The 26,515-nt window shown below is 39.6% G+C and overlaps 1 protein-coding gene across 4 annotated transcripts in view; it reads right to left on the bottom strand.

The window, feature by feature from the left end:
• TRAF3 (TNF receptor associated factor 3) overlaps positions 1 to 26,515 on the bottom strand; it is a 70,218-nt gene that overhangs the window by 33,423 nt on the left and 10,280 nt on the right. The window contains exons 4-7 of one of the 4 annotated variants that reach the window (XM_059473685.1): positions 22,066 to 22,204; positions 16,572 to 16,809; positions 15,596 to 15,739; positions 616 to 872 (exon numbers count right to left, since the gene is read on the bottom strand). In XM_059473685.1, coding sequence (XP_059329668.1) covers positions 616 to 857 — 242 coding nt within the window. In that variant the 5' untranslated portion in view covers positions 858 to 872; positions 15,596 to 15,739; positions 16,572 to 16,809; positions 22,066 to 22,204. Of the gene's footprint in view, positions 1 to 615; positions 873 to 15,595; positions 15,740 to 16,571; positions 16,916 to 22,065; positions 22,205 to 26,515 lie in introns of those variants that run through there. The other 3 variants (XM_059473689.1, XM_059473686.1, XM_059473688.1) reach the window with 3 other exon arrangements.

The raw sequence follows: 26,515 nt of genomic DNA, 5'->3' as shown, positions 1-26,515 counted from the left end.
CTCAGCATTCAGATAACATCTCTATCATTCACTCACCTCTTTGCAGTCTGGCCCAAACACCTCACTAATAAATGCCAGCCTTTCTGACCCTCCTGCAATCCACAGGACATGCAAGTCCCATAACAAACAGCTGCAAGGGCTACAGGGAAACTGCTCCACAAGCAGGTACATTTACTCAAGGGTCCCATCACCCATTCTGAGGCTGGGTCCAAACCAAGGTTAGGTAGCACCACCCCAAGGAATGTGTGCAAGCTCACTTCCTCACACAGACAATTTACTGTGTGTATTTGACAGCAGATTACCTAAGTTAGAAGTCTTGTGAAAAAGCTACTCCACTTGGGCTCCACAGGGAACGAAATTCTTACCTAACACATTTCTACACAGGATTACACCACCTTAACAACTACTCCACCAATACCAATGGAAAACCCAGTTGTCTTATCCTGACCCAGAGTAGAGCAAAAATGTTTGCACCAGCACACAGATAACAAATACTCAAGCAAGAAACAGTGGAAGGCTCAACATATTCCTAAAGCTGCAATGGTGTTCACAGTAATGTCAGAAGTTCACAACATCTAAAGGTATCAACATGCTCTACCAGAACCAAGAACGTACCTCAGCAAGGCATTTATGCAGGTTTCACAGAACCTGTGTCCACATTCAGTCTGTTTAGGATTGCATAAGATGAGGTGACATTTTTCACATTTGTACTTATCTTCCACGGCATTCACAAATTTCTCCTTGTAGCCACCTTGCTCTGGAACATAGATGGATGCTGATGGACTGCGGTCAGGATTGGCCCTCTGCTGCACCATTTCTACAGATAAAGGAGGTTCTGACTTCTTACTGGGGTCCATGCTTTAAGATAGTTTCTGTGAATCAAAAGTGACAAAAACTGAGAAAAGAGGACCTCTTTCACCATTTAAATAAAACAAACAGAGCATCTGAGAGATTGCATGAAATCAGAAAGCATCCAGAACAGATCTGTGTCCACACATCATGTGAACATACATTACTGCCTGAGTATATTTACCATAGCAAATCTGTAAAACAGTCTATGTAGTCAAAGGCTCTAGAAAGCAAAGAATTAAAACCTGCTCCTGAAAATGAAGTGTTAATTATGGCCATCACTCTGGGAATACATAAGGGATTCTTTCATATCTTCCACTCTCTCACTCTGAAAAGTATTGCTTAATGTTGAAGTCCAACCATTAGGGGCAGCAAGAGGTGTGTTGAGGAAGGTGTTCTGGTACAGTACTTACTGCACGTGATCCTGCTCAAATGCTACTGCAAAGGCACACAACCACCAGTGTCCTACACAGGGTACCAGAGCCTGCCCAGCTCCCCTGCCCACTTTTCCTGTCCATCCCTTTGCAATAGGATAGTGTAAGACATGCTGCTTTAAGTCTGTTTCACAACACCACAAAACAGCTTTACACATTAGATACTGTCCAATCTTTTCCTAGCACATCTTCACCTGAAGAGAGCAGCTGAGCAAAGTCTAACTGACAGCAGAGAAGGGCCTATGTAACATGGCCATTTGATTAATTTACCAGGGCTAAGCACAACTGACAGGTAGCTGAGAAAATAATGAATCCAGCTGAGGAGTAAATTACAGTACCTATTATCTTGGACAATCATGTTCTAGGTCAGCATGCAAAGCATCAGCAGAGCAACACAGGAATGATATCCCTTAATATTTTAAGTTTTAAAATGTGTTTTCAGTAATTTCCTAGCTAATCTCGCAGTCAAGCAAGTGTAAGTGCTCTTAGAAAGGCTCAGCATATCCAGGAGAAAGTACAGTTTAAGGAAGCAGAATGAAGAAATGAGGCTCAGTTCACTTCTCAAAGTATGTCCACAAATGCCACAAAGGGAGTCAAATGCCTCATATTCCAAATACACAAACCCTCTTGTACACAGTTTTTGTGGTATCTTACCTTCCCTCGCTAAGCCCAAAACCACACATTTGTAATGAAACGTATTTACTTGTAGGTAATTTCTGCATCTGGAATTTTGGTACAGAATTCTCCATGCAAACTAAATGGGTACAGAATTTTGTTTGATTTCTGATGCCATTATTTACAGAAACAAAAGACAAAATCATTGTGACTCAATGCTGAGACCACTTCATGTTTTTACAACACCAGCTGAGCAAGGACAGAGGTGTTGAGTGAAGAATTCTCTCAGCACCTCTACCCTTGCTCAGCTGGTGTTGTAAAAATGTGAAATGCCCCCTTCACTGCCCCCTTGGCCAGAGGAAATCCTCTCTGATCTCCATCAAACTCAGAGAGAGCCCAAGGAACCCATTCTCATAACTTGGCACATAGACCCAGTCATTGTGTCTTATTCTAAACGAACAAAACAACACAAACACACAACAAATAAAAAAAAGAAGAAAAAAGAAAGAAAGAAAAAACCCAACAGGTTCTATGAACTGAAAAGCTACTATAAATTCTGATCCATAATTTGAATTAATGCTAGTCTATTCCTTGTCTGCTCTTCAAAGACTGCAGAGACCTGTGTCTTGACAGAACAATATGTGAAAGAACCAAAAAGTCTGTGCTGAACTGAAAGTGAGTCACACTTCTCATTGATGAGGACATTCAGATTATTTCAGACCTTAGCTAGAGTTTCACCAGCAAGCATAAAAACCCAGCAGGTAATAATGACACTGAAGAGGCAACTCAAGATTGTAACCAGCACAAAAGAAATGAGATTGATGTTGAGAACATGATTCAGATAAGGAGGTTCACAGAAGTGCCATGAATGAGGAAGGACAGCAGCTTACAAAAGTTGTCAAGATTCAAAGACTGCCCAAGGCAAATGTGCTGCTGCTGTACATCAGTGGCTGGACATGGGGAAATGCAGAGCTTAGGACCTGACACTTTTCTGTGGTTTTAAGAGAAAAGATTAGCAAGAAATGGAAAAAAAGTGCAATTCCTTAAGTATTCAGACTGCTGAAACTTAGCTACCTAGGGACTTGCTTCCTATGTGTGATTGGAAAAGCTTCATTTGGCACTTGCAGTGTAGGAATCTGTAAATGTTTCAGTTCCTTGATTTATAGGTATTAATACCTCTTTCCCCTCTGCAGCTGTGTATTTTTTTTTAAATCATATTCAAGACTTCCACTATTCTGGCAATTCTTGAAGTCAAAGACCAATTTCAAGCATGTTGATTTGTAGAACAACACAGGGAACATTACTTTCCTTAAAATGACAGAAGAAACAAGGCATGACCTGCTTCTAACCCACAAAAGAAATACAGAAAAAGAGGCACTAAAAGAGATGCTGAAAGGAGAATTGTCAAGTCAAGCGAGCACAAAGTTCCCAAACTTCCAAATCACAGTCCACAACTACTGTATGTCTGCTTCCCCATTAAGTTTCTTCTGAACAAAAAGAAGCTAAAGATGATTGGACATATGAAGTCTTCCAAAAGCAAGATTTCTTCAAGGAAATGGAAAATTAGTCACAAAGAGGCAGGCAGGGATGACAGGAGAATATTCAAGACTTAACACAGACAGCACTGAATGCCAAATTAGCAGCAGATGAGAGTTTCACTGAGATCCAATACTGCTCCAGGCTGGACTGTCAGCTGTCAAGAGAGATTTCACACCAGGATAAAGTGCACAGGTTGCCACAGGACTCCACTTTTGGAACTGACATCTTGGATATCTTGTCACAGAAAAGAAGCAGAAAGCACACTGACAAATAAAACATACTATGGGACATGCTTAACAGATTTGTCTGCCTTGGGTTTTGTATTTATTTTATGAAGAAGTATGTCACACCAGAAAAGCTAAACAAGCTCAGCAATAGAGCAGCCAGACTGGTGAGGAATTCTCTTCCACAATAATCTGAATGCCAGCATTTTCTTGTGCAGCAAAACTGGGAAGCCATTCATGAAGTACTATCACAAAATAAAACAGAGCATTGAGCCTGCTAGACCACCACAACCTTATTACAATGAACAAGCTGTATTTAACAAGGGGATGGGGAGAAGTGAGGTCTGTCTGTCTATCTGCACAGAGTTTTGCCTTCATGCATATTAGTTACATGCTCCTACACCTGCATGAGGGAACAGTGAACACAAGCACAGAAAATACAAACATTTCAGCTACCACCCTTTTGGAAACAGCATTCTGTTATGACTTCCATTGCCACTACAGGGTGTCAGCTGCAATGGCTTCTCTTCCTTTGCAGGAACCTTTAACAGCAGCACTTGGATTATTCCCCCACAATCATGTTTCAAGCTGCCAACAAGAAGCAATTTGAAGTCACACCTCAGTAGGTACTCTGCTTCTACTCTTCACTTATGGCAATGAAGTTAACATCCTTCCAGAGAGCAAGGAGAGGAGCCTAGCCAGGGCATCCAAGATGGGCCAGGTGTGCTGGGGGCCTCTGATTCTTAAAGGCATGGCAAGGTGCCATCCAGCTGAAGACTCTGGTTCTTGTTCAGTAAGCTAAATCTTAATGCCCTGTCGCAGACATCTTTTCATTAAAATCCTTTCTTTAGGATTTTCCCTTCTGGGAAGCTGAGGCCCCAGAAAAAGAATGTAAACAATGTTTATCTGCTGCTGTGGAATGCAACAGGTGCCCCTGTGATTGGCCCATGTTGGATGTGTATAATTAATGGCCAATCAAGAACTGAGCTCTCTCTGGGACGGAGTCGGAGAGAGCTCCTTTGTTGTTCTTTTCTATTCTTAGCTTAGCTAGCTTCTCTCTATTCCTTTTAGTATAGTTATAATGTAGTATATATATCATAAAATAATAAATCAAGCCTTCTGATCATGGAATCAACATTCTCATCTCTCTCTTCACCTGAAAACCCTTGTGACCACGGTCACCATGCCCAATTAATCATCAGCTAGTTCTTACACTCCAGTTTCTTATCTGTGGCTAAAGATCATCACAATAAAACTATATGAGTTTTAGATGTCTTTTAAAGCTGTTAAACCTTGGACAAACACTTTTCAGAACAGATAAGCACATAAAAAAAGCACAGTCACCAAGGTTGGTTCTGTCCACTGCTGCTTTCAGCCATCTCCCCTGCAGCCAGCATATGCCAATATTCACACTTGAATGGACATGGTTGTGGCCATCAGATGGGTGACACTGTGACACTGCTTGCTCCAGTCTGGTCACTACTCTTGTTCAATACAAGAGGAATTCAAGCAACTGAGGCTGAGCCCCAGCTGATACTTCAAGCTGTAAATACTGCAGTGAAGGTCAGAACAATTTGTTGGTGCTTAACTAACACTAGTATCAGTACAGAAACCTAGAAACTGGAAGCAAAAGTGAGTTTACCCACGAAGTTGTTCCAAGAATCAGGAAGCACGGGAATTCCCAAACAAAAGGCATTTTGCTCTTTCCTTATTCAAGCATGAGTGTTGTTCTCACTGCACGAAGAGCAAACATCCTAAAAATCTGCACTTGTGTTCTGTATTAGCACATATCTTTATGATCTGTTCTTAGGGAATAAATCCAGTTTGTGACACTGAAATACAATAAAGCTTCTATAAAAATTCAAAATAAATTTGCATCCTAACGAAAACAGAAAAAAGATTACTTCTTATAAAAATCTAAAACACTCCTAAAAATTTGATTGTACTAGGTACCATGGGATTTGGAATCTAGAAGACTCTGCATGAAGACAGTTTCAGTATATTGACAATATGAAGCAAATAAGCTTTTGCCACAGCTTGAAAATTCAAAAAGAGCAAAAAGCTATTAGAAATAAATGTTTTCATTACAGCACCTTGGAAGAGAATAATGCATGACACTGTTTAATTTGGTTATTACTACAGGACAGCAAAGCTTTTTGATCAAATTACAAATTGCACTGAGAACAGGAGTTCCTCAAACAGAACAGCACTGCATGCACAATATCTAAATTAAGCTCAGAAAGAGAAACCTAAAGTGGGACAAGGAGCTTAAGATCAGAGAAGAAAAGTAACCTTTCCTCTTCAAAAAATTTTTGTATCTAAAACGTGTAAAAGGACACAAACTTCAGCATCTCATCATCTCATCCTAACTAGGTCATTTTTTTGGGTAGCCTGGGGTATAATTTTTCAGTCTAGCTTTTAATGAGATAAGGGATTGTGATTGTGCTGTCTCTCCTCTGAGCCTCCTAAAACCACACTGGAACCAACTGGACAGTGTTGCCATGAAAATGAACAGCTATGAGGGGAACAGAAAGAGAAACTTAATGCAGTGTCCCAGTGAGCAAGAGGCCATAGAAGTGCACCCCCATGGTCTATCAGTCAGTCAGTGCACAGACACACAAACCAGCCAGGAACACCTGCTCCCTCCCTTCCCACCAAGCTTCATGGTCTCAGTCTCCTCCTGTACCATAAAAGCAGGGCTGGGCTGAAGATTTAGGGTTTTTTGTTGGTTTATTGTCTTTTTTTGGGGTTGGGGTTTGTTTGGAGTTTTTTTGAGGAGGGGGGAGTAGGGGTAAAAAAAAGGATGTAGAGCATAGATTAGTAGGAAAACAAACTTCATCAGTTTCACTGCTCTTCACAGAATTTTCTTCCACACTCCACAGGATATCCTCAGAGAGACACACAACCAGGTAACAGGACAGGGAATTCCAGATCTTCAGTCTTTCCAGCTCACTTGCTTTATATCATCAAGAATTATTGCTTCAAGTTAGCACACAGAAACCTTTATCTTAAAATTAAATTATTAAAACAATCTGAACTTTTTCTCTGTCTTATATTTCAGCATTTTATAGCTTCTAATAAATTCCTAGAACATACTGAAAAGAATGTCCATCTTTCTTTCACCATTTTTAGACAAGTCTTCTGAGTTGGTTCTGTTTCCAAGTGCTATTAAAATATGCAACATATATTGGCATACTCTGATGTCTTGTTAGAACAGTAATGCAAGCTGAAAGCAGTATATTGGTGACAACATATAATCAGTTTACTCAGGGCACACCTGTCAAAAATATTAAAATAAGGCTGCCATGGAAATCTTTACCCTGGAGCTCTCAAGCATGAAAGGGTCCAACTGCAGAGTATCATTCTCACAACATCCACCACACCTCACCTGGCCTTCTGGCAAAACCCACTGCTGAGTCTGGGCAGGGGCACTGAACAACAGACAAATAAAATGCAAATGGCTTGAATCACTCCAAAGAAAGACTCAGGCCATGACTGGGCAGCACTGGAGTGGCAGGTTTGAAATCAGACAATCATCCATCAAATTTGTTTTGTGTGAGGGCAGAGGTCCTGGCATGTCCACTCCTGCTGTTTGCACAGGGGAACTACTGATTTATTTATTTTTACTTCCATGCATTTTTCATGCTGGAAGTGCTATTTACTATTTCTCCAGAGCATATCTATATAGGACCAACTAACCAGAGGTTCAGGTATTTCCAGGACATGCTCTGAGAGAATATTCTAAGGAGGGTAAGAAAGGGTTGCTAAGTGACCCACACTGATACAACTTTATACAGTGAGAAACACGAGACCACCCCTCACCTTCTTTTATATTTACACTCAAATGCTAAGTCTAATTCCTGTACAGAAATGAAAGCACCATTGATATTTAAAACTTTTTTTTCTCTGTGCTAAAACAAATAGGCTATTTTAATTACTTTAAACTTTGCCCTATGATTTCATATTTGCATGCACCTTCCTTGCTGTGAAGAAGACCTGGATATCATACATATAATAGAACAGAAGAAGACCAACAGGAAAAATCAGATATAAGCAAGTAGGCCAAACATCTGAAAACACAGAGAAGATGTGCATTGAGCATTCTCCACACAGGAAGCTTCTGCCACTTGCAAGCTCTCCAGAGCAGTTTCCCAGTGCTGAGCTTGGAAGGCACCTCTGGAGGTCATCCAGCCCAGCCTCCTGCTCAGGGAGACCATCTTCAAAGTCAGGTCAGGTCCACTGCTGAGTTTTCAGAACTCCCTGGGTGAAGAAACTGCAACCTCTCCCAGCAACCTCTCCCAGCACTTAACACCCCCCTGTCAGGAGTTTTTATGGCAGCAATTATGATGTGATATTCTCAGGCAGCAAAAAGGCCTGTTCTGATACTTGAACTGCTATGATCTCAAGCAATTAAACCATATTTCACCACAATCTCCACAGGCTCTAGCCTGTAGAAATTGTTGAACAAATAAGAAAAGTATTCTTGGTTTGGAAGGTACAAGCTATTCCTTCTTTTCCTATCTGACCTAGAAAATCAGAAGCATAATCAAAAGATGCTATCATGATATTCTTGCAAAAGAACAACCATGTGTCACTTGAATCAAAAACATTGTGTATTTCCCATGTTCTAGTTTGCAAGATGACTGAAGAGCTGAAAATAAAAGGTAAGTTATGTTTTACATTGTTTTATTCTTTCAACTTACTTATTTCCTTGGCTGTATTTCTTTCAAGAAACAAGTCTACACAGCCTTGTGAAGTGTCTTAGGGGATTAAACAAAACAGCATCCCCATCCAAGGGATCTCAATTTAGCAAGTCTGCTAGACTATGCAGTCATGAAAAGAGCTCTAACATACACTCCCTCCTGCTCAGTGTAAAAAACTTCTGATTCTAAATAAAGGACAGATTTGGAAAGTAATTACATCAGCACTAAGAGGTTAGATTAGTAATATTTATAAGTAATAACATAGTATTAACATAGTTCAGAATGCCCAATAGACTTTTAGTAACTATCCAATAATATGCTGAATACAATTAACATTTAGTCAAATACATATTTCACTGGATGAGAGAAAAGAAAAAAAGAAGGGGCTTAAAGGGCTTAAATTTTATCTATTAAAAAGACAGCAGAAAAGGGGAGTCAGTGCAATTAAGGAAAGCTGATTTTTATGTGACACTACGTGCAGCTCTTGCTTTTTTGGAAGTTTACAGCATTCCTTTGAAGGATGACACATGGGTTGGCAAAACAGCTTTAAGATTCAGCCTGAGGCAGCAGTAAAAATAAAGTGTTTGTATTTTGACTTACACTTGCTATCTGCAGCTCTCAGTAATTACTTCCTAATCTCACTGGGCTACCAAAATACAGTATAAAGTCATCTGAAGTACAAGAAATCAAAAGCATCTTTTAGAAATCAAAAGACCTCTTAAGCTTTGAAAGCCTGGGTCACAAGACAACAGATAAGAGAAATGCTGTCCAAGCTCAGGATGAGTATTCTTCTGCACTTCCAATTCTGGTTCCTGTACATTTCCTCTTTTCTCTCATGCACCCCTAGACAAAGCTGTTACATTTCATCTGTGAAGTTAACCCCCAGCTGTGATCTGTATTTCTATACCAGACTTTTAGTAGAAGCAGATAAAGAACAGGAAAGAGCAAAAGATAATCAGATGATCACAGAACAAAGTACACTTTAATCTCTTCCTCTGCTGTTTAGGGGAAGTCCATGATTGAGATACATATGACAGTCCTATGTGAGGGAAGTGGCTGAACACTATGAATTTTTGATTTTTTTTTTTTAACTTGTGGCTCTGTTTACAAAGGAAACATTTTATCTTCTGCAAAAGAAATATACTCAGATAAAATATTCCCAGAAACACCACGAAAATCATATTTGGAATTGAAGTTAGTTTCATTTTTCAAAATGGTTTTACATGTGCTTTGAAGAGAGAACTAGGAAAAAAACAGCTTATATTTGCATTTGAAGTACTCTGTTTTTATGGAAAGCTATTTCCATCAATCCAGATTTCCTCCAATTCCTGTTTTACAGCAGGTCTAATGCTTTACTTTTGCTGCACAGCACACCACAAGTCTTTGGTTCACATGACAAGTGTCAAATCACAGACACCCAAAAGCCCAACTGCTCAGTATGATTCCACTTCTGCCTGCTTGACTGGGCAACAACAAACCCCAGCAAGGACCAACAAGGGTAAAGGCAAAGAGCATGTCCCAATTATTCTGACCTGGCATGCAGTCTTAGAAAATGATGGCTCATCCTCTAGTGACCTAGTCTAGCCCCCTTTTCCTCCCAAAGTGTGCCTTCGAGAAAAATCTGCTGCATGAATAATCAGCAACAACTTGCTTATAGCAACTTAAGACAACAAAGTCTCTTCATCTCTGAAATAGTAGGAATCAAAAAATTACTGCAGTATTTTTGCCAACCTTTTCATTGTTCTTGAACCAAGACCTATTGATCAGATCAGCGCTATTCTTTTACTTTCTGTTAATCAAAGAGATCCTCCACTTCAAATCTAACAAAATTTCAAGTCTATCAGAACAGCAGAAGATATTCTTCAAATCAGAGTCTACCTATCTACACTGCTGTCTGCCAACTGCATGAAGAATATTTCTGCATTGCCAATTCCTGACAGAGTGCATCTGTGCTGTCTCCTAATGAATCCAGCCTTCAAATCTCAGCAGAGGAAAAAAAATAAGAGAGGTAGTATCTCATTTTCTACAATTAGAAGAAAGTATGTGAAGGCAAAGGTGTCAGAGACCAGCAAATAAAAAGAAAAAAACCCAAAGCACTTCAAGAAGCTTATTATAAATAATTACTGCAAAACTGCCTTCTCAAGAATACCTACAAAATACAACTTAATTAATTCTAAAATGCAGCTCATCTTTAAAAAAATAGTCCTCCCAGGAAATTCCGAACACAGCAGAGTTTAGAGGAACCTGGTAAATGAAAGAGAATGCAACTTCAAGTATGGCTTGGCACTTTTTGAACTCAACACTGAAATGAAGTGCTGTGCAAATAGACATGACCATACCAGAAAACTCAAAACCACAGTCTCTCACTTCCATATGAAGTTTGTTCCACTCTAACTAAATTTTCTAAGCCTACATCCAAAATGCAAAAAAACCTATCTAACCTGTCTTTCATGGAAATTAACTCACTCTCATAAAACATCTCCTGCTCTTCCATTTTATCCCAGCGAACACATCATACTATGAACGCAGTTAAGAAAGAAATATTGCCCCAAATACTAATCAAACTCTAGAAATTAACACAGCATGTGACATCATCAGAATATTTTACTGAACACTGAACTGCATGGAAGACATTTATTCATGCACAGAATTCAACCTCTCACTAATCCTGAGTGAAATTTCCCACCATTCTAGATGATGTCTTCAGCTGTGTCCAAATCCATTGCTTCTTAATCAGGAAGGAAAAGGAAAAAAGAGAATAACAGTAACTCTCTTTTCATTTGCCTATATTTTATTATTTATCAGAATGTGAGGGGAAAAAAACATCGCCTACTTATTTAATGAAGTGATAGCAGGTTTAACTTCAGTGATTTCAATGCCTACACTGTACACTACACTGTGAGATTGTATTATCTAAGACCAACACCTTAGTGTTTGGGAAAAAACTGGGACTTTTGTTAAGATTTTTATATTAGATGGAAAAAAAAAAGCAACCACCAAACCACATTTGCACACAGAATCTGAAAGAAGGAAAAAAACACATTAAAAAAAATTTAAAACCCTCTAAACCACTTGTGCTAGAATTTCTAGTTATACTAGAAATTTCTAGTTATACTAGAAATTTCAGTTTCTACAGCTCTAGTAAAAAAGTATTACTGAAGTTGAGTTTTCAGGAGAAAGTCACAGACCCTTTACCCAGACTTGTCATAGTATTCATAATCCCAACTTCACATTCACTGCTATCTAAAGCATTTCTTACCTTTATTGACGTGTTCATGGAGAAAGCAGTGCTTTCCCTAACTGAAAATTTAGATTCACAAAACATGTTTCCCAGCAATGTAAGAAAGGAAGGAGCATGTTGCTTCCTCCTGTAGAACACAGACTTTGGGAATGTGCTACTGGAGGCCAAGTGCATGTAAGACACAAATGCCTGCTGGTGTATGAGTGTTCATTATTCCAACTGTAAAGTGTCATTAAAAGACTCTTTTACCTGGAACCTGCATGCAATTTCCTCATTTCTCTCACAGTTTCTCCTAGTTTCTACCTCTTCTTTGTGATTACTTTGCCAGGTAACAAACTATGGTATTATTTTGTCTTGCCAACCTTAAATGTTTTATTTGCTGCCTGCATGTTTACACCAACTGCAGTTCTGGAGGTTTCAGATCAACAGATATCACTGACATCTTGAGAACAAGGCACCTCTACAGCCCTGGGTCAGACAGGACACTACTAAGGACCAAAAAACCACAGCTCCCTTTGAAGGTTTCCCTTGTACTGGATTATGAGAACTAACAAAAATCAATGAGGATGTTATCCTCCTACAACATTCCTAGTGTGGAGGTTGTAAAAAGTAACTTATAAATTTTTCTGACTGAACTTCACATTATTACCCAGAACCAAGTGTTTATCACTGTTACACAGCCAAAAAAGTGTAACACAAGCAAGAGCAACCTTTCAAAGAAACTTCTGATAAAATTGTACAGTACTGCTGCTGCTTCAGAAACACATTAAAAGTGGTGCATTCCACACCATCCACAAGGCCTTAAAGAGATGTGCCTTCAGATTTGGAATACAAAGTTGACAGTTTTAGCTGAAAATTCTTTTTGCATGCTTATCACCTGAGGGCTTCTTTAGTTAATATTAATGAAATCATGTTCACTTCTACCAAATAAATACTTAATAAAGCAATTCCGTGTAATGTATTAATGGCAATCTAACCTTTAAACATGCACTTTTATTTTTCAAAATTCAAACCTGAAAGCCTCCAGGTGTTGTGTTACTCTAGAAACTAAATGAAAATACTCAGATTCCTTGGAAAATTTATGCTCATAAAAAATTATCTGCTTGTTATAAAGATTCACACAGGCACAGTTTAGATATGCAGAATGGAAAGAATAATTTACAAATGGAGCAAATGCCAGATTTAAAAGTATGCAGAGGACACTCACTGATAGAGTAAGGGGTTTACATCCCAAGATTAGAGCTTACAGGATCTTGCACTGCTAATGACACTTCAGAGGAAAGAGTGCTGATTCCCACTTCCTGCAGATAACTTGTATCTAGGCAATGAAGCTTCCAATATTTCAGCAATGTGGATTTTTTCCCCCACCAATTCTACAGAATTCCTACATGATTTTAAGACTTCATCACTTTGTTTCTCTCCCTAAACTGTATACTAAGCAAAACATTGCTTACCTTTTATAGCATCTCTGGCCTGAAGTGTTCTACATCAGGAGGAAGTATTATTTTTGGACTCTTCTTGCAAGATTTGTCACCACTCTAAACCCTTCTAGAAGTCTGGATAAAAATAAGTAACTTGCCCACGCTTCTTAAGAGTAATAAGAGATTCTTTTTCTTAACATGATACTTTCCAACTAAACTGTACACCAATGCTTTGTTATCTTAGGAAGCAATTGCAGGACCTGAAAACACTAGGTGTAATATTAAAGACAAATCTACATCTCTCTATATAAGGAGAACTACCATCTTAACATTATAAATGCTTCTGAGAAGAATCCTTTCTTTCTTCAACACTGTTTTGGAAGTTTTTATGGCTGCCTTTAGAAGATCCCAAAAGAGTGCCCAACTTAATCCAATTCAGAATACATATAAATGCACTTCCTGCAATATGGCATAAAGTCACAAAATACATTAAAAATATTGTAATGTTGATTCATCAAGCCAGGCTCAAACCAATTCCTGGAACTGTTTTCCATCATTATATAATATCTACAATGCACTAGTGGATAGGCAAGAGGGAAAAAAAAAAGGGGGGGGGGAGGTAACTCCTAAGATTCTGTTAAGCATGATTCCCATTTCCTCTACACATCTGCTAAATTGACAAGCAATTATTTTGAGGACAAGAGTAGCAAATTCTTAGTGTTATATCAGAACAGTGAGTTCTACAGGTTAGACAAGCATCATAGTGTCAAAAAGTGGGTTTTCTTTGTCTTGGGGCTTTTAAAAACAATTTTCCATTTTCCAAGACAGTTATTTAGGGGGAACAAAAGAAAATCATTAAACTAGGTATATGTAAACTCACACTGCATTTTTATCTTTATATGGTCTTACTACTTTGCTAATTTATTCTCCAGGGTATGGACTGCACCAGAATTATACTTATTCACTGACAGCTGTGCTGCTGATAGCTGAGATTAGTTACAGTGAAGGCTGCTCCACTTTGGAACAAGGATGGGTTTTGTTATCAATCCAAACAGCCTCTGTGTCTCAGTGAAAAAGGGGGCTTCATCAGTGCACTAACACAACACAGAGGGCTGGCAACAGCTGTAATTAAAGCAAATTCATAGCGTCTTAAGTTCAGCTGAGAGAGGACAATCCTAAGTTATCCTCTCACTTCCCACAAGAAAATTTTACATCTTTAATGATATGTCATCACCCAGTTTTTTAAAACCATCTCCAGAGGACTTTATTTTAAAAGTGGCCTAAGATGAACATAACAGTCACATAAGAGATCATCTCTCTTAGTACAAACTTTTTGTATTTATACACTTCCCTTTATATAGCCCCTTTTTTCTCCCATCTGCTCAGTTTTGACCAGGAATTTCAATCAAGCTCTCCACCACCACATTCAAGGTTTACTTTAATGGACTACAAAAAAATCAACAACACAGATGCCAGGAGAATATATTGTAAAAACCTATTTTTCATCCTATCAGCAGTGCAATGATGAATTGCTGAAAGGATTGCACATGAAAATTCAGACCAAGGTCATCAAAATAAATGCTCATTCTCACAAAGACTATTACATTTTTGAAGTAGAGGAGGAAATATTATGTGCATGACTAGAATTAAAACCAAAGGGAAGCAGATTTCCAAGCACCTACTTCATGGCAATAGAAAGACTGCTTAGGTAAAATGTTCTCTTCTACCCAAATATTCATGCTTTAGGAGAAAAAAAATAAAAATCATTATATCCTTAATAAATGTAGCAGCAATTTGTCTCCTAACCAGTACTTAGCAAGCTTATGAAGTTTGGATTGAGTACAGCCCAGTTCAGCCATGCACTCAAACACAAGGCAAAAGAAGCCTTTGAGAGAAAGTATATCAAATTGTAATTCCAAACAAATCTCCTTCAGAGTTTATCTAATGCTGTCAATTTTTCATGTTTGACAAATGTGAGAATTTTCCCAGTGGCCAAAGAAACAAAAGGAAAGGTTTTACCATATCAGAGCCACAGAAAGCAGTGGCAGTGCCACCAAAGAACAAGCCATACATGTGAATACAATTTCAGGTAACACACAAGCCAAGTTACAAGCATTAGAAGTTTAAAGGTGAGTGTCCAAACTCACAGTAACACAATTCCAATAAATGTATGTATTTTCTTTAGAAAAGGTTCACCTTAAGAACAGGTTACAGAACCCTTTCCCATTTAAATACCTCTTTGGTACCACAGATGCTGCCAGAATGGCATAAAGGTTGAAAACCTTTAGAGTTCTTGTCCAGCCTCTGTTCTTACTGCTTTTTCTAACCTCTTCCCTAATTACCTGCTAACAGGTAAACTCTGTACCAGTCTGGAAATTATATGTTCCTTCTCATGTAACAATTCTCTTTCACAGACAACTGAAGAAACTATAATATTAAAAACTGAGTTGTTAGCTTAAATAAAAGCTCTTGATTTCCAAAGTCCATGCAGCAGCCTTCTGGATCAGATCTGTGTACTTCTCCTCTTCCCACACCTCCCCCAAATTTGGAAGACTCTTTGATTGCTTACATTTCCTTCGTTTTATCTGAATCTCATTTGATCCGCGGCTTGAGAAGAAAGGAGAATAGGCTTTCTCAATGCTCTGATAGGGCTCTCTTTACTCCTGCCAATAAAGGGAGCTTTGCTACAGTCTGCCTGGTTTCTTTCTTTGCCCTGAAGAAAGAAAGAGTTTGAGTTACATTACCTTCATTCAAAAACACTGTAACAGGCTTCTCAGAATCCATCAAGTTACTTCTTTAGTTTCATTAGACCATCAAACTAATACTTAATGATGAACTTTAAAAATAGTCTAAATGTAACAAAGATAAATAACAAAGAACAATACACAAAGCATATCAACATGATTTTTAAACTATTGTTTTCTTCTCCTCCAGTATTGCTCACAAATGACTCAACAAAATAGCATTAAAGGAGGGCATGCACAGTTAAAATCACAGCTATAATTTCTTGCTTTCACGCACACACAAAAACTTCTCCACCCAGATACACTATGGGTCATTACAGACTGTAGAAAACCTTCAAAGCAGTGCCATTTTCTTGGAAAGTCTGATAAATTCCATTTGAAAACACCAACTCAATTCTGGGAAAGTTAAGTGTTCTGCAGAGTGGAACACGCCACAACAATATTCCAAGAGGTCATTACAAGTAAGCAACTTAGTTTGGGGAAGTTTGTTTGATCCTGGGATTTTTACAAGCATAGAGAAAAAGAAGAAAATGGTCCAAGAGCATAATTAATAGAAATCTTCATCAATATCTATACTCCCATGTTTAGGAATGCACAAAGTTCAACAAATGCTACCACAATGCCCAGGCCACCACCACACAAGTCTGAAGCGCCACATCCTCTCTCACCCTTACGCGTCAAGGCCAAATTTTGTGAGCGCACAGCAGCAACCTCACCTGGCCATGTACAATACAGAGCCAAGGCACAAAATTTCACAGGAATTTCAGCAGTTTGACTGTTGTCAGTGCACTTTGCACCCACCTAGCCCTGAGTCCAGGAGGGCGCCGAGGCCAAGCCGGGCGGTCACTCCGCGGTGCCGGGGCAGCGACGTTGGCGGGCGGGCCGGGGCAGGGGCAGGCCGGCAGCGAGGGCCCGGCCGGGCAGAGCGCTCCCCGCTGCCATCCTGCACACAGCTGGGGACACGATGGGCCTCAGCAGCCACAGTCACACCGACGGGCCTCACAGTCACACAGCTCGGCCTCAGCAGTCACACAGCTGGCTATGGAAGGTCACAGTGTCACAGAAATGCTTACCTGACCCCACACATGCCGGGATTCCGCTCCCCTTGCCACAGCTGAAATGCGGGACTTTGTACCACGAGACCAAGATAGCCACAAAGGAGGAATGCCACAAAGTTCCACGGCTATAAAACTGGGGTTTTGTGGCTTTCTGAGTTTTTTTTCATCTTGGTCATGTGCTACAATTCACCTTTGGTCCTCAGGAAGTGGAAAGGAAAGGCTACTGCTGCTAACAAAGTAGCAGCAATGCTACTCTGGACCACAATCATAGTAAGAAACGTGCTAATGAGTGGTTACAGATTCTGGCAAAACACACACAGGCCAATGAAAGCTCAATCTGGCTCATTCTAGAAACACAGTAACTGGAAAAAGAGCCCAGCACTGAGATTTACAGAAAACTCCAAGAATAAATGCTTACTCAAAGAAAAAGGAGATCTGCAACTGTAAGCTTTCCCCACCAAAACAGTATATAAATTACAAGTCAGCCCATTATACCTACAGGTGCATTGAAAGTAGCACAAATTTCTGTACTAAACATTTACATATTAACTCAGCAAAAAACTGAAGTTCTAAAACTCTTAGCTCCGATATTGACTTCAGACACCCATCATATCAATGGCCCTGGGCCACTGCTCCTTTGTATTCTTAGGTATAAACCCAAATTTCGTGCAGGGAGTTTTGCACTTTCAGCTTCTCCGTTCCCTCCCAAGACACCAACCAACCCCTTCCAAACCCCAGAGAATTAAGGCGCCTCCAAAGTTTCATTCTTACTAAACAAGTGCACTCCACAGCTGAACAGCAGCATTATGACAGTGCTACACCCTTAAAAATCTGGCATAAAAAAAAATCCAAAGATATTGGTAAGACTGGGGATTTAGCTCCTAAGATTAACATTAAAAAGGAACATTCTCAGAACAATCGAAAATAATTGATCTTGAAAATAATTCCATATTATATTGGAAAACCAAAGTGAAAACTGACTAAAAAAGAATCTTTTAATACTAATGAAGTACACATAACTGTTTCTCGACTTGAATACACTAGATAATTCAGGGAAATTATTACAAAGAATTTCAATGAATTACAAGCAATAAAAAAGGGAATCAAAAGGGAATCAAAACTTATACTTTCCAACAAGCACAGTTATTGTTGCATGCTACAACATATAGAAATTACTTCCATTATCCTTTATATGTTAGTCAACAAAAAGTATCTTACCTTATTCTCCACTGTCTGAGCACAGAGGATTAAAAACAAAGTATTAGGCAGAAACTGCAGGTGTTTTGTATCAAGAAGAAAACCCAAACCACTGCATCAATAAGCTTAGTGACTGTCCAGCATGCCATGCACGCTCTAGGGATGTTTAATGGAAACTTATCCACATCCTCCTTTTTGCAAGCTTCCAGACTTCTGAATTGGAAACCCAAAGGCAGCCATTCATTACCTCCTCCCAAATGCAGATCTCAGCAACACCACACTGCAAGAGGAGCCACCACAGCTTGATTTTCCCTCCTAGTAATTCCCTCCTTGCCAACTACTGCACTGCAGTCTTTCTGAGGGCTGTGCAAAATGCAATCGGGGGAGGGCTGAAGGAGTCCAGCAAAGAAACACAGCTACAGCAAAGTTCTTTCAGATCATCTCATGACTTCCCAGTCGTGGGCTGGAAGGCAAAAACTGCAGAATTTGGTGGGATCACTTAGCATTTTCTCTGCTGCTCCTCCTCATGTTGCTGCCTGCTTTTTATTTCATTTTTCACAGGATAATTTGACGATAGCACTTTGTGGAAAAAACTGGAGTGAATGAGGGGAAAATAAACAATTTTGTTATAATAAAGCTACCTTTAATTCTCATAACCGTAATATTTTAAAGGATTCAAACCAAAATGTCTTGTAAGGTTTAGGATGCTTCGGTGTTTTCTCAGTTCAGGGAAGGGGGAGACACTGGTGGATTTTTTTTGCTTTGGTTGTTAAATTGGGGAGTTTAGTCAATTAACTACTTAGCACTTGGATGCTTTCCCCATACAATTAAAACTGCCGTGATTACACAACAGCAGTTTTTGTGAGACAAGTGCCCAGCAGGGGCATTTGTAATTATTCCCCAAGTGTTCCACAACAGCAGCAAAAGAATGAATCCAAATATTAAAGAAGCTCTCACAGAAGCAGTGGGGTTGGAAGGGACATCTGGAGACCATCCAGGCCAGCCCCCTCTGCCCAGGCAGGGTCAGGCAGAGCTGCCCAGCACAGGCACCCACTGGGTTTTGAGGATTTGCAGAGAGTGACTCTACCACCACACTGGGCAGCCCGTTGCAGTGCTTGAGCACACCCCCAGCCAAAAGCTTTTCTTGCATTCAGATGGAATTTTATCTTTTTTTATTCTTAATTTATGCCCACTGCCTCTCTGGACACTGGAAATCTCATCTCTAATTTGAGTTACCTCCATCCCCCTCCACTCTCCACAGCTGTGTTTAAGAGAAAAGGGAGCAACAAGGAGCCTTGTGTCAATCAGCCAGTTGTTGGCTCACTTGAAACAATAGGCTCATCACTGCTTTCCACCCCTCCTTCCTTCTGCATCCTGCAGAGCCAGGCTCAAGGCCAGATCTTTTAGCTCATCCCAGCTGCCTACCATCAGCAACCTATTATTCCTGGAGATCCAGGTCCTCCTTGGGGGAGCATCCTGCCCAGACTCCTCTGGTTCAGCCTCACTGGAACATTAGGCAGGGCTGAGCACCTGCTGGCAATGACATGGAAAGCTCAGAAACCTCCACAGCCCTCTGGCACCTCCCCACCTCCTGTGCAGCCCCCAGGAGATGGGCAGTAGCAGCAATCAGAGCGTGTTATATGGGCATGAGCACAAAGGAAATGGGAGAGTTTGGAGGGAGATGCATCCTTTGGGGGTTTGGCTCCAAGCAGTGCTAAGGCTGGCTGGTTTTAGGGGCAGGTTTGAAGGTTTTCCTTTCCCTTAAAGGCCAATAAAATGAGCAACATAGGTATAGACTAAGATAGAATGAAAACAACTACTACCCACTCCCCCACCAACAGATGGGAGATTAACTTCTCAAAGCTGTGCACAAGGTCCTTGGCTTACTCTTCGCAGGGGCTCCTGAGTTCCCATGCACTGAAACAGTGATGTTACAATTCTTCTTCTAATATGGCTTAGTTTACATTGACATTCCTGTAGTGGATAATATATACCCAGTTTAGGCTCCCAAACAAACTTTTAGTTGGTTTTATATCCAATTTTTACCTACTGAAAAGAATTTACCACTAAAGGTCATCTTCAGCTTCAAATCCTTTCCTTGGTTTGCAGACCACACAACATTTTAAAATCATAATCACAAATGTGAAAAGGTGAAAGAGAGGCCTGTTAGCTTTGAAACAGAAGAACAAAATCAGAAAAGCTATTAGAGACTTTCTGTGTGACTTAATGCACTTTTGTATATTTCTATTCTCCTTTGTTGAGGAACAGATCCCCCTTCTCTGATCTTACCTGGGCACCTACCAAGTTCCCATCTCTTCATATGTATTACCTTGTATAATAGGGCTCCAGTCTTAAGCTGGGAACTGTCAAAAGTGAAAAAATAACTAGAAATAAGGAACACAAAAACAATTTTATCTTGATAAAGTTGGGAAGAAGAAGGACTAAAAACATCCCTTCCCGTAAAAACCAAACATAAACACAAAATAAGATCTTTAATAATTTTTTTGTTTTCTGCAGTTAGTCTAAGACTAGCACCTTAACACTTCCTAACCTGTTCTTCTTCAGGACAGTGAAAATTACTTCAAGACAACCATGTGTAGCCTAGTTGCTTTCTGGCAGGCATTCACATACCAGCACAGAGGCAGACAAGACTTCCTAGGAAAACACCACCAAACACCTAGCACCAACTTAGAAGATGTGGCCAAGGGGAAAAAAAATTTTACAGAAAGATAGCAAGTCTGCTTCATAAACTGTTCATGGTCCTGTGTGGGAGAGTAAAAGAGAAAGAGAAAAGGCCAAAAGAGTGTTCAACTATTCCAGCAGACTACTTCCTTTTCCTGCATCCTTCAGATGCTACTTCTAGATCACAACCTAAAAAGGACTTGTTATACTGTTATGTGAACCTACAAAAAGAACTTATTGTGACAAGAACATGAACTTCTGTATTTAAACACCATCATTAATTCACATAATTTATTACCAACAAGAAGTTCTTAGTCACAGTGCTTAACATAAGATCTAGCAATAGTGTAGCAAAAAGCTTTATTTTTATCCCTTTCTACAGAGAACTTTGAAAGAGCCTCTCTACCTTCCAGCCTTATAAAGCCATACCTGTTCTGAGGATAAAGCCCCAGAGTAGTCCCAGAGCATCACCTGCTGCTCCTCTGCAAAGCCACAACCCCCAGCACTCACCTGAAGGACTGAAGAATTTCCTATGTTCACTTCAAGAGGTTGAAAGGAGCACGTTTCACTTCTTTTATCCATTCCTAATTTAAAGCTTTTAAACTGAAGGCAAACAGGACTAACTTTTTTTTTTTAGAAGCATAATTTGTTTTTAAACTCCAGAAAAAGTAGAGTGGAACAAGGAAGGAAAGCACAACCCCAGACATATTTAAGGTACTGTTCTAAAGGATTCAGGACATTTTCTCTTCTTGCAAGTAAGGTTAAATGCAGTTTTCCAAATTAGGCTGTGGCTGACTGAGGAAGCTGGTTCCTATGAGTTCTAATCATATTTTTAATCTATTTGAAATCAAACATCTGAGGGGAAGATTTTTTTGTGAAATGGAGATAATAATTTGCTTACCTTCCTTGCAAGTACAACTGATGAAACAAAAAAACCCAGTGTCCATAAACTATCATGCAACTTAATTCCATCAGGCAGAATGCAGAACTTGCCAAAAAGTCCATTCTGATTGTGTGCAGGGCACACAACAAGACAGAACAATGCTACAAGAGGGTTTATTTACAGAAATGAGAATGAAACTTATTCTGACTTTTGAGGTATCACCTTCATTCATAACCAAACCAAACCGAGGCATTGAAGATGGTTTGTTAAATAAATATCATCAACTTAAAGATGTGAAAACGCAAAGGAGAATGAGGTACTTTACGGTGTCATGCAATGATGCTAACACTAAAAAAAAACCCAAAAAAGCAGCCCAAAAATCCCACCAAAAAAAACCCCAACTCACACAACTGTCATGAGGTTTCTCAACACACATATTAAAAACATACACAGCAGAAGAATCGTTCCTACCTACCTGTTTACATGAAAAAAACTCCCACCACAAACCCCAGTGACACACAAGCCTGCAGTCTGTGCTCCGATAGATTAATATATTGTTTCCCACTGCTGAGAGCTGGTCTTGATTCAGTTAAAGCCTAAGCACTTAGGCTTTCCTGCTGGGAAACAAACAAGTCAAGTCGGTTTCAAGCATCTCCTATTAATAGACAGAAACAATTCTCACAAGCCTGAAGGCAAAAAAAGAAAAATAGTAGGTAAAGGCTGCACTAAACCATAACAAACTACAGCAAATCAAAAAGCTGCACCAAAACCTACTACTTCACTAGAAAATTCATTGCAAAAGTCTGTTTACTTCATGGAGGAAGGCATCAGTGAGTCAATATCTACAAGAATGTTTTACATAATGGGAAAATTTTTATTGGCCAGAGGTTCACAATGTTCTTAAATTTCCAGAAACTGCAGATGTAAAGATACTTCTGTTAACCTAAACCAAAACCAAGAAAAGAAACTATCTGAGATGACACTCCATTTCTCAACACAGCTCTACTGCTCTTCAACCTTCTCAGCACAGGAAAGACTTAACACTCTGATATTAAAGGATGGAAATGTGAACACTGGAAACAGAGGTAGCTTTTAGACTACCACCAAATGGCATTAAAACAGGTTAGCCAGTGTAAAATCTTGGTTAGCACGTTGTTGCCATTTCTGAGCTGTGACACTAAGAACTGAAGTAGTTTAAGGAACCAGTTCTATCCACTCTTGTAGAAAATTAGTGAGCCAGTCAGAGGTATTTACAAGAAAGCATGATACCATCTTAGTTCTTCCATTTTCACTTTACTTGTAAAAGCTAATAAGAGAGCCAAGAATCATCAGTCAATAAAGAACTGAAAGGAGTTCCTTCCTTCTTTTAACAAGGAAAACATGCTGCAACACCACTACAAAATAAAATCCAGTTTACTCAAACTAAAGTGTCTTAAATGAAGGAATCCTTCCTCAGTCTTCAGAGGGCTGATAACAGTTCAAGGATTATCTTTAAAAACTGAAAAGTAAATTCAAAACATTGCACAGGTTACATTATTCCTCTTAATCTGCTAAAAATCACCAATTTAAAAAATGCTAATTATATTTTAGTTGCTGCTTTTCAAATATTTTGAATGATACTTAATAGTAAGCATTTTCATCACACAACTTTTTGGAAGCTGGAAATTGACTAAATATTTTTTAATTAATGTCATGGATCATACATGCACAAGTATCAGGATTAGAGTGCTAAAAGAGACTAAATTACAAAGCTACTCAAAAACTAAAGCCTATGTGTTAAATTTCAAAAGCACAGAGATCACATTTGTTTTAGTACTGTAGTAGTACGATTCTATTATCATGACAGTGCAAAACAACTTTCCTAGCAGGCCACAAAGCATTCAGGGGGACACATGATCAGAAGCTCAAATTCAGAAAATCAAGTTCATATTCAGCCAATCCTCAGTGCTGGCACTCCACAACGCAATATATGAACAACTGTTTCTATGTTTCTTATTTTTTTATCTGCTTTTGGTGATGCAAATCCTTTCTAATGTATTGTGTTCTACTGAAACATTCTCATCTCAGTACATCAAGACATCCCATCTCATTTTTCTTCTCATAAACAATTTACCTATGGATTTGCCAGCAAAAGCCAGTTGATGGTAACAGAAGAATGAATGAGAAAGGTCTTCTGACTCAAGTAACTATATGCTTCTTTTTAAATTGAAACCTAGTGATGGGGGCTGCCTCCACTGCCCAACAGACCCAACCTGTAATTATGGAGAAAGACAAAAAAGCACATTCAGAACAGAAAACAGAAAGCATGCTCCTTTCTGTCATCTGCTGATGCACCCATTTATCTGAAGGCCTAAATTCTATGCCTGCAACATACAGACCAAGACCAGCAATGCTGCTGCACTGCTTACGTAAAAAGCAATATGTGATAATTACCAAAGCATTCTCTTGGGTCCTCAGCACAGTTCCCCATGTGTCCATCAGCTCACACACAGAGCAAACAGCAGCCCAGCTGTTTCCTGGGGCAGTGAACACTGCTCCTCACCTGCAACCAGGCTCTTCTGGCCAGTCTTGACAGTGCTATGGACTTCACCATCTTTATCCACACGTGGATGTAAGCCCTCATCCCCCATGAACTGGCAGGCTGCACTCCTGATTGGCCTTACTAAAAAACTACAGCCAGAAAAATACTGGCTTTGTGGGTCTGCCTCAGGTCTTCCACTCAAATCTCAAGGCAAGCACAGCTCTTCCTACAATGCTAAACATCTGGAAATCATGCTGGAGCAAGCTTAATCTGCTACTCTGCAAGATGGCCCTGTTGAGTTCAGAACCCTTGGAGCTACTCTTATAAGCTAAGGTAGCACCATAAAACCCATTGCCTCGATTCAGAGAGGAACATAATGGCAGAGAAGCTTCAGTAATTCTTTGCTAATGCTGTATCTCCACATGGTACAGGGAAGAATCTCAGAACAGTAATCTGAAACAAAAAACTCCCAGTGCAAATTAGGAAAAAAACTCCAAACAAAATAAAATACTATATAAAAAACCTAGAGCAGAGAAAAAGGATGAATTAGAAAAACAAATTCTTGCAGCAGCTGTGTTCCAGCTTACAGAACAGCCCCTGCTCTAGGCCTCTGGCAAATGAGAAAAAGGAGATGATGAAAGCAGGCAGAACACCAATCCACACCTGAAAGACTCTTAATTCTGTAATGGAGATTTGTGTCTTTCTACAGTGCTCTGCCTGCAGACTAAGTGCCCTGTATGGCACATTGGCCCCTCACACATCACACCTCCAGTCCAACTACCTCCAAGTCTGAGTACACACTGGAGACATCCCTGACGCCTTCTGTGTTTAGGCAGCCACCAGAAACAATTACATCTGGGCAGACTGCAGGCAGTGGTCACTGGTTTAACATGTCAACACTCCAACATCTATTTCCCCCAGGCATTTCTCCCTCATTTGGTATCGGCAGCAGATCAGTTCTATCAGTTAACATAATGCTGAAAATTCACCAACCTCATTTCAATTCTCACACTGCCTGCTCTTCCAAAGTCAGTTTGGATTGTCTGACTAGTTCTGCCACAGTCACAGCAAAGCTGTGGTACTGTCAAAGAGGGCTGATTGACCACAGTGGGTATCTGCAGGAAGAATGACCCCAAGTCACCGCTTACCTTAGTTAGTGAAAACAGATTAATAGCCTACATCATCTTTGAACAATGGAAGCTGAACTCTTCTGTATTAATTTACAGCCATTGTACACTAGCTTCTTTACTCCTGCAGTGAACATCTGGATAAGTAAGGTAGCTGTAGGGAAACACCACCTCAAAAGTCACTTGTATCCATACATTAGAGCTTTCTTAAAAATATTTCTATTTACAGGAAAATTAGTAGAGACCAGAAGAACAGAGACATCAGTTAAAGGAATGCATCATATGGGCTCAGGGAGCTCCAACAGGGAATAAGGCCATACAGAAATGTTATTAAAACACTCACTAAATGCTCTTGTTTCTATCTTACTTAATGTATGTAACACTTGGCAATAGGCTCTGCTGCTTGAGCCCTGGTAACTGACTACAACATTAAGATATTGGTACATCTTTATTTGGCCTTCCCACCTCTTCCTTGAAATTTACTATGCTTGCAGTACTGAAAAAAAACCCAAAAAACAAAAGAAGACAAAACCAAACCCAAACCTAAAGTCATGACAAAATCATGGTTTTACAGTTCATTTCACAATACCATATAACATAGAACTCATGTTCAGCAGTGATTTAAACTAGGTTTAAAGGCAGGAAGTGTGTTCCAGTACTCTGCAGTTCTGGGCCGAATCTAAGTGATGAAGATACATGATTTCATTTTGGTGTCAGTAACAGCATCAAACCTGACACATTTCATCTAGTCTTAACATCAGGCTCTAGCATTTCATTTAATAACTCGGGACAGCCATCCATATTTATTATCAAGAGCTTTCCTGCACATCAATAAATTCTTGCCCAGGTGCATGGGACATGTAGTCATTTCTCAAAAGATAGCTGTGCAAATAAAATCCTTCATTTATGCAAAATCTCGTGTTTGATAATTTATTTACTTTTTTTTTAAAGCAGAAATATACCATCCCACTCATTTTTGGTGGGTGTATCACAACCCTGCTCTTATCACTCCCCCTAGGTCTCCCCTCACTATCTTCTTCACCTAAAAATAAACAAGACACAACCTCAATACATTACAATATGTTGTCACTTCTTCTCTGTCCTGACCACATCCTTTCTGATCAACATGACATAAGATATGCTGCTGGATGCCATTTTGGCTGTAGGAGCAACAATTATTCCTCAATCTGGAGTCTAAGCACAGCAAAATGCAGTGACAAATCCTGTTAAATTCCAAATCTTAGCCTGTAAACAGAGTCAGTCTCCTAACCACTTCA

This window comes from Ammospiza nelsoni, chromosome 6 (assembly GCF_027579445.1).
Source record: "Ammospiza nelsoni isolate bAmmNel1 chromosome 6, bAmmNel1.pri, whole genome shotgun sequence".
In the NCBI taxonomy this organism is placed as follows: Eukaryota; Metazoa; Chordata; class Aves; order Passeriformes; family Passerellidae; genus Ammospiza; species Ammospiza nelsoni.
Note: the sequence above shows the minus strand (reverse complement) of the source record. Positions and strands in the feature narration are given on the sequence as shown.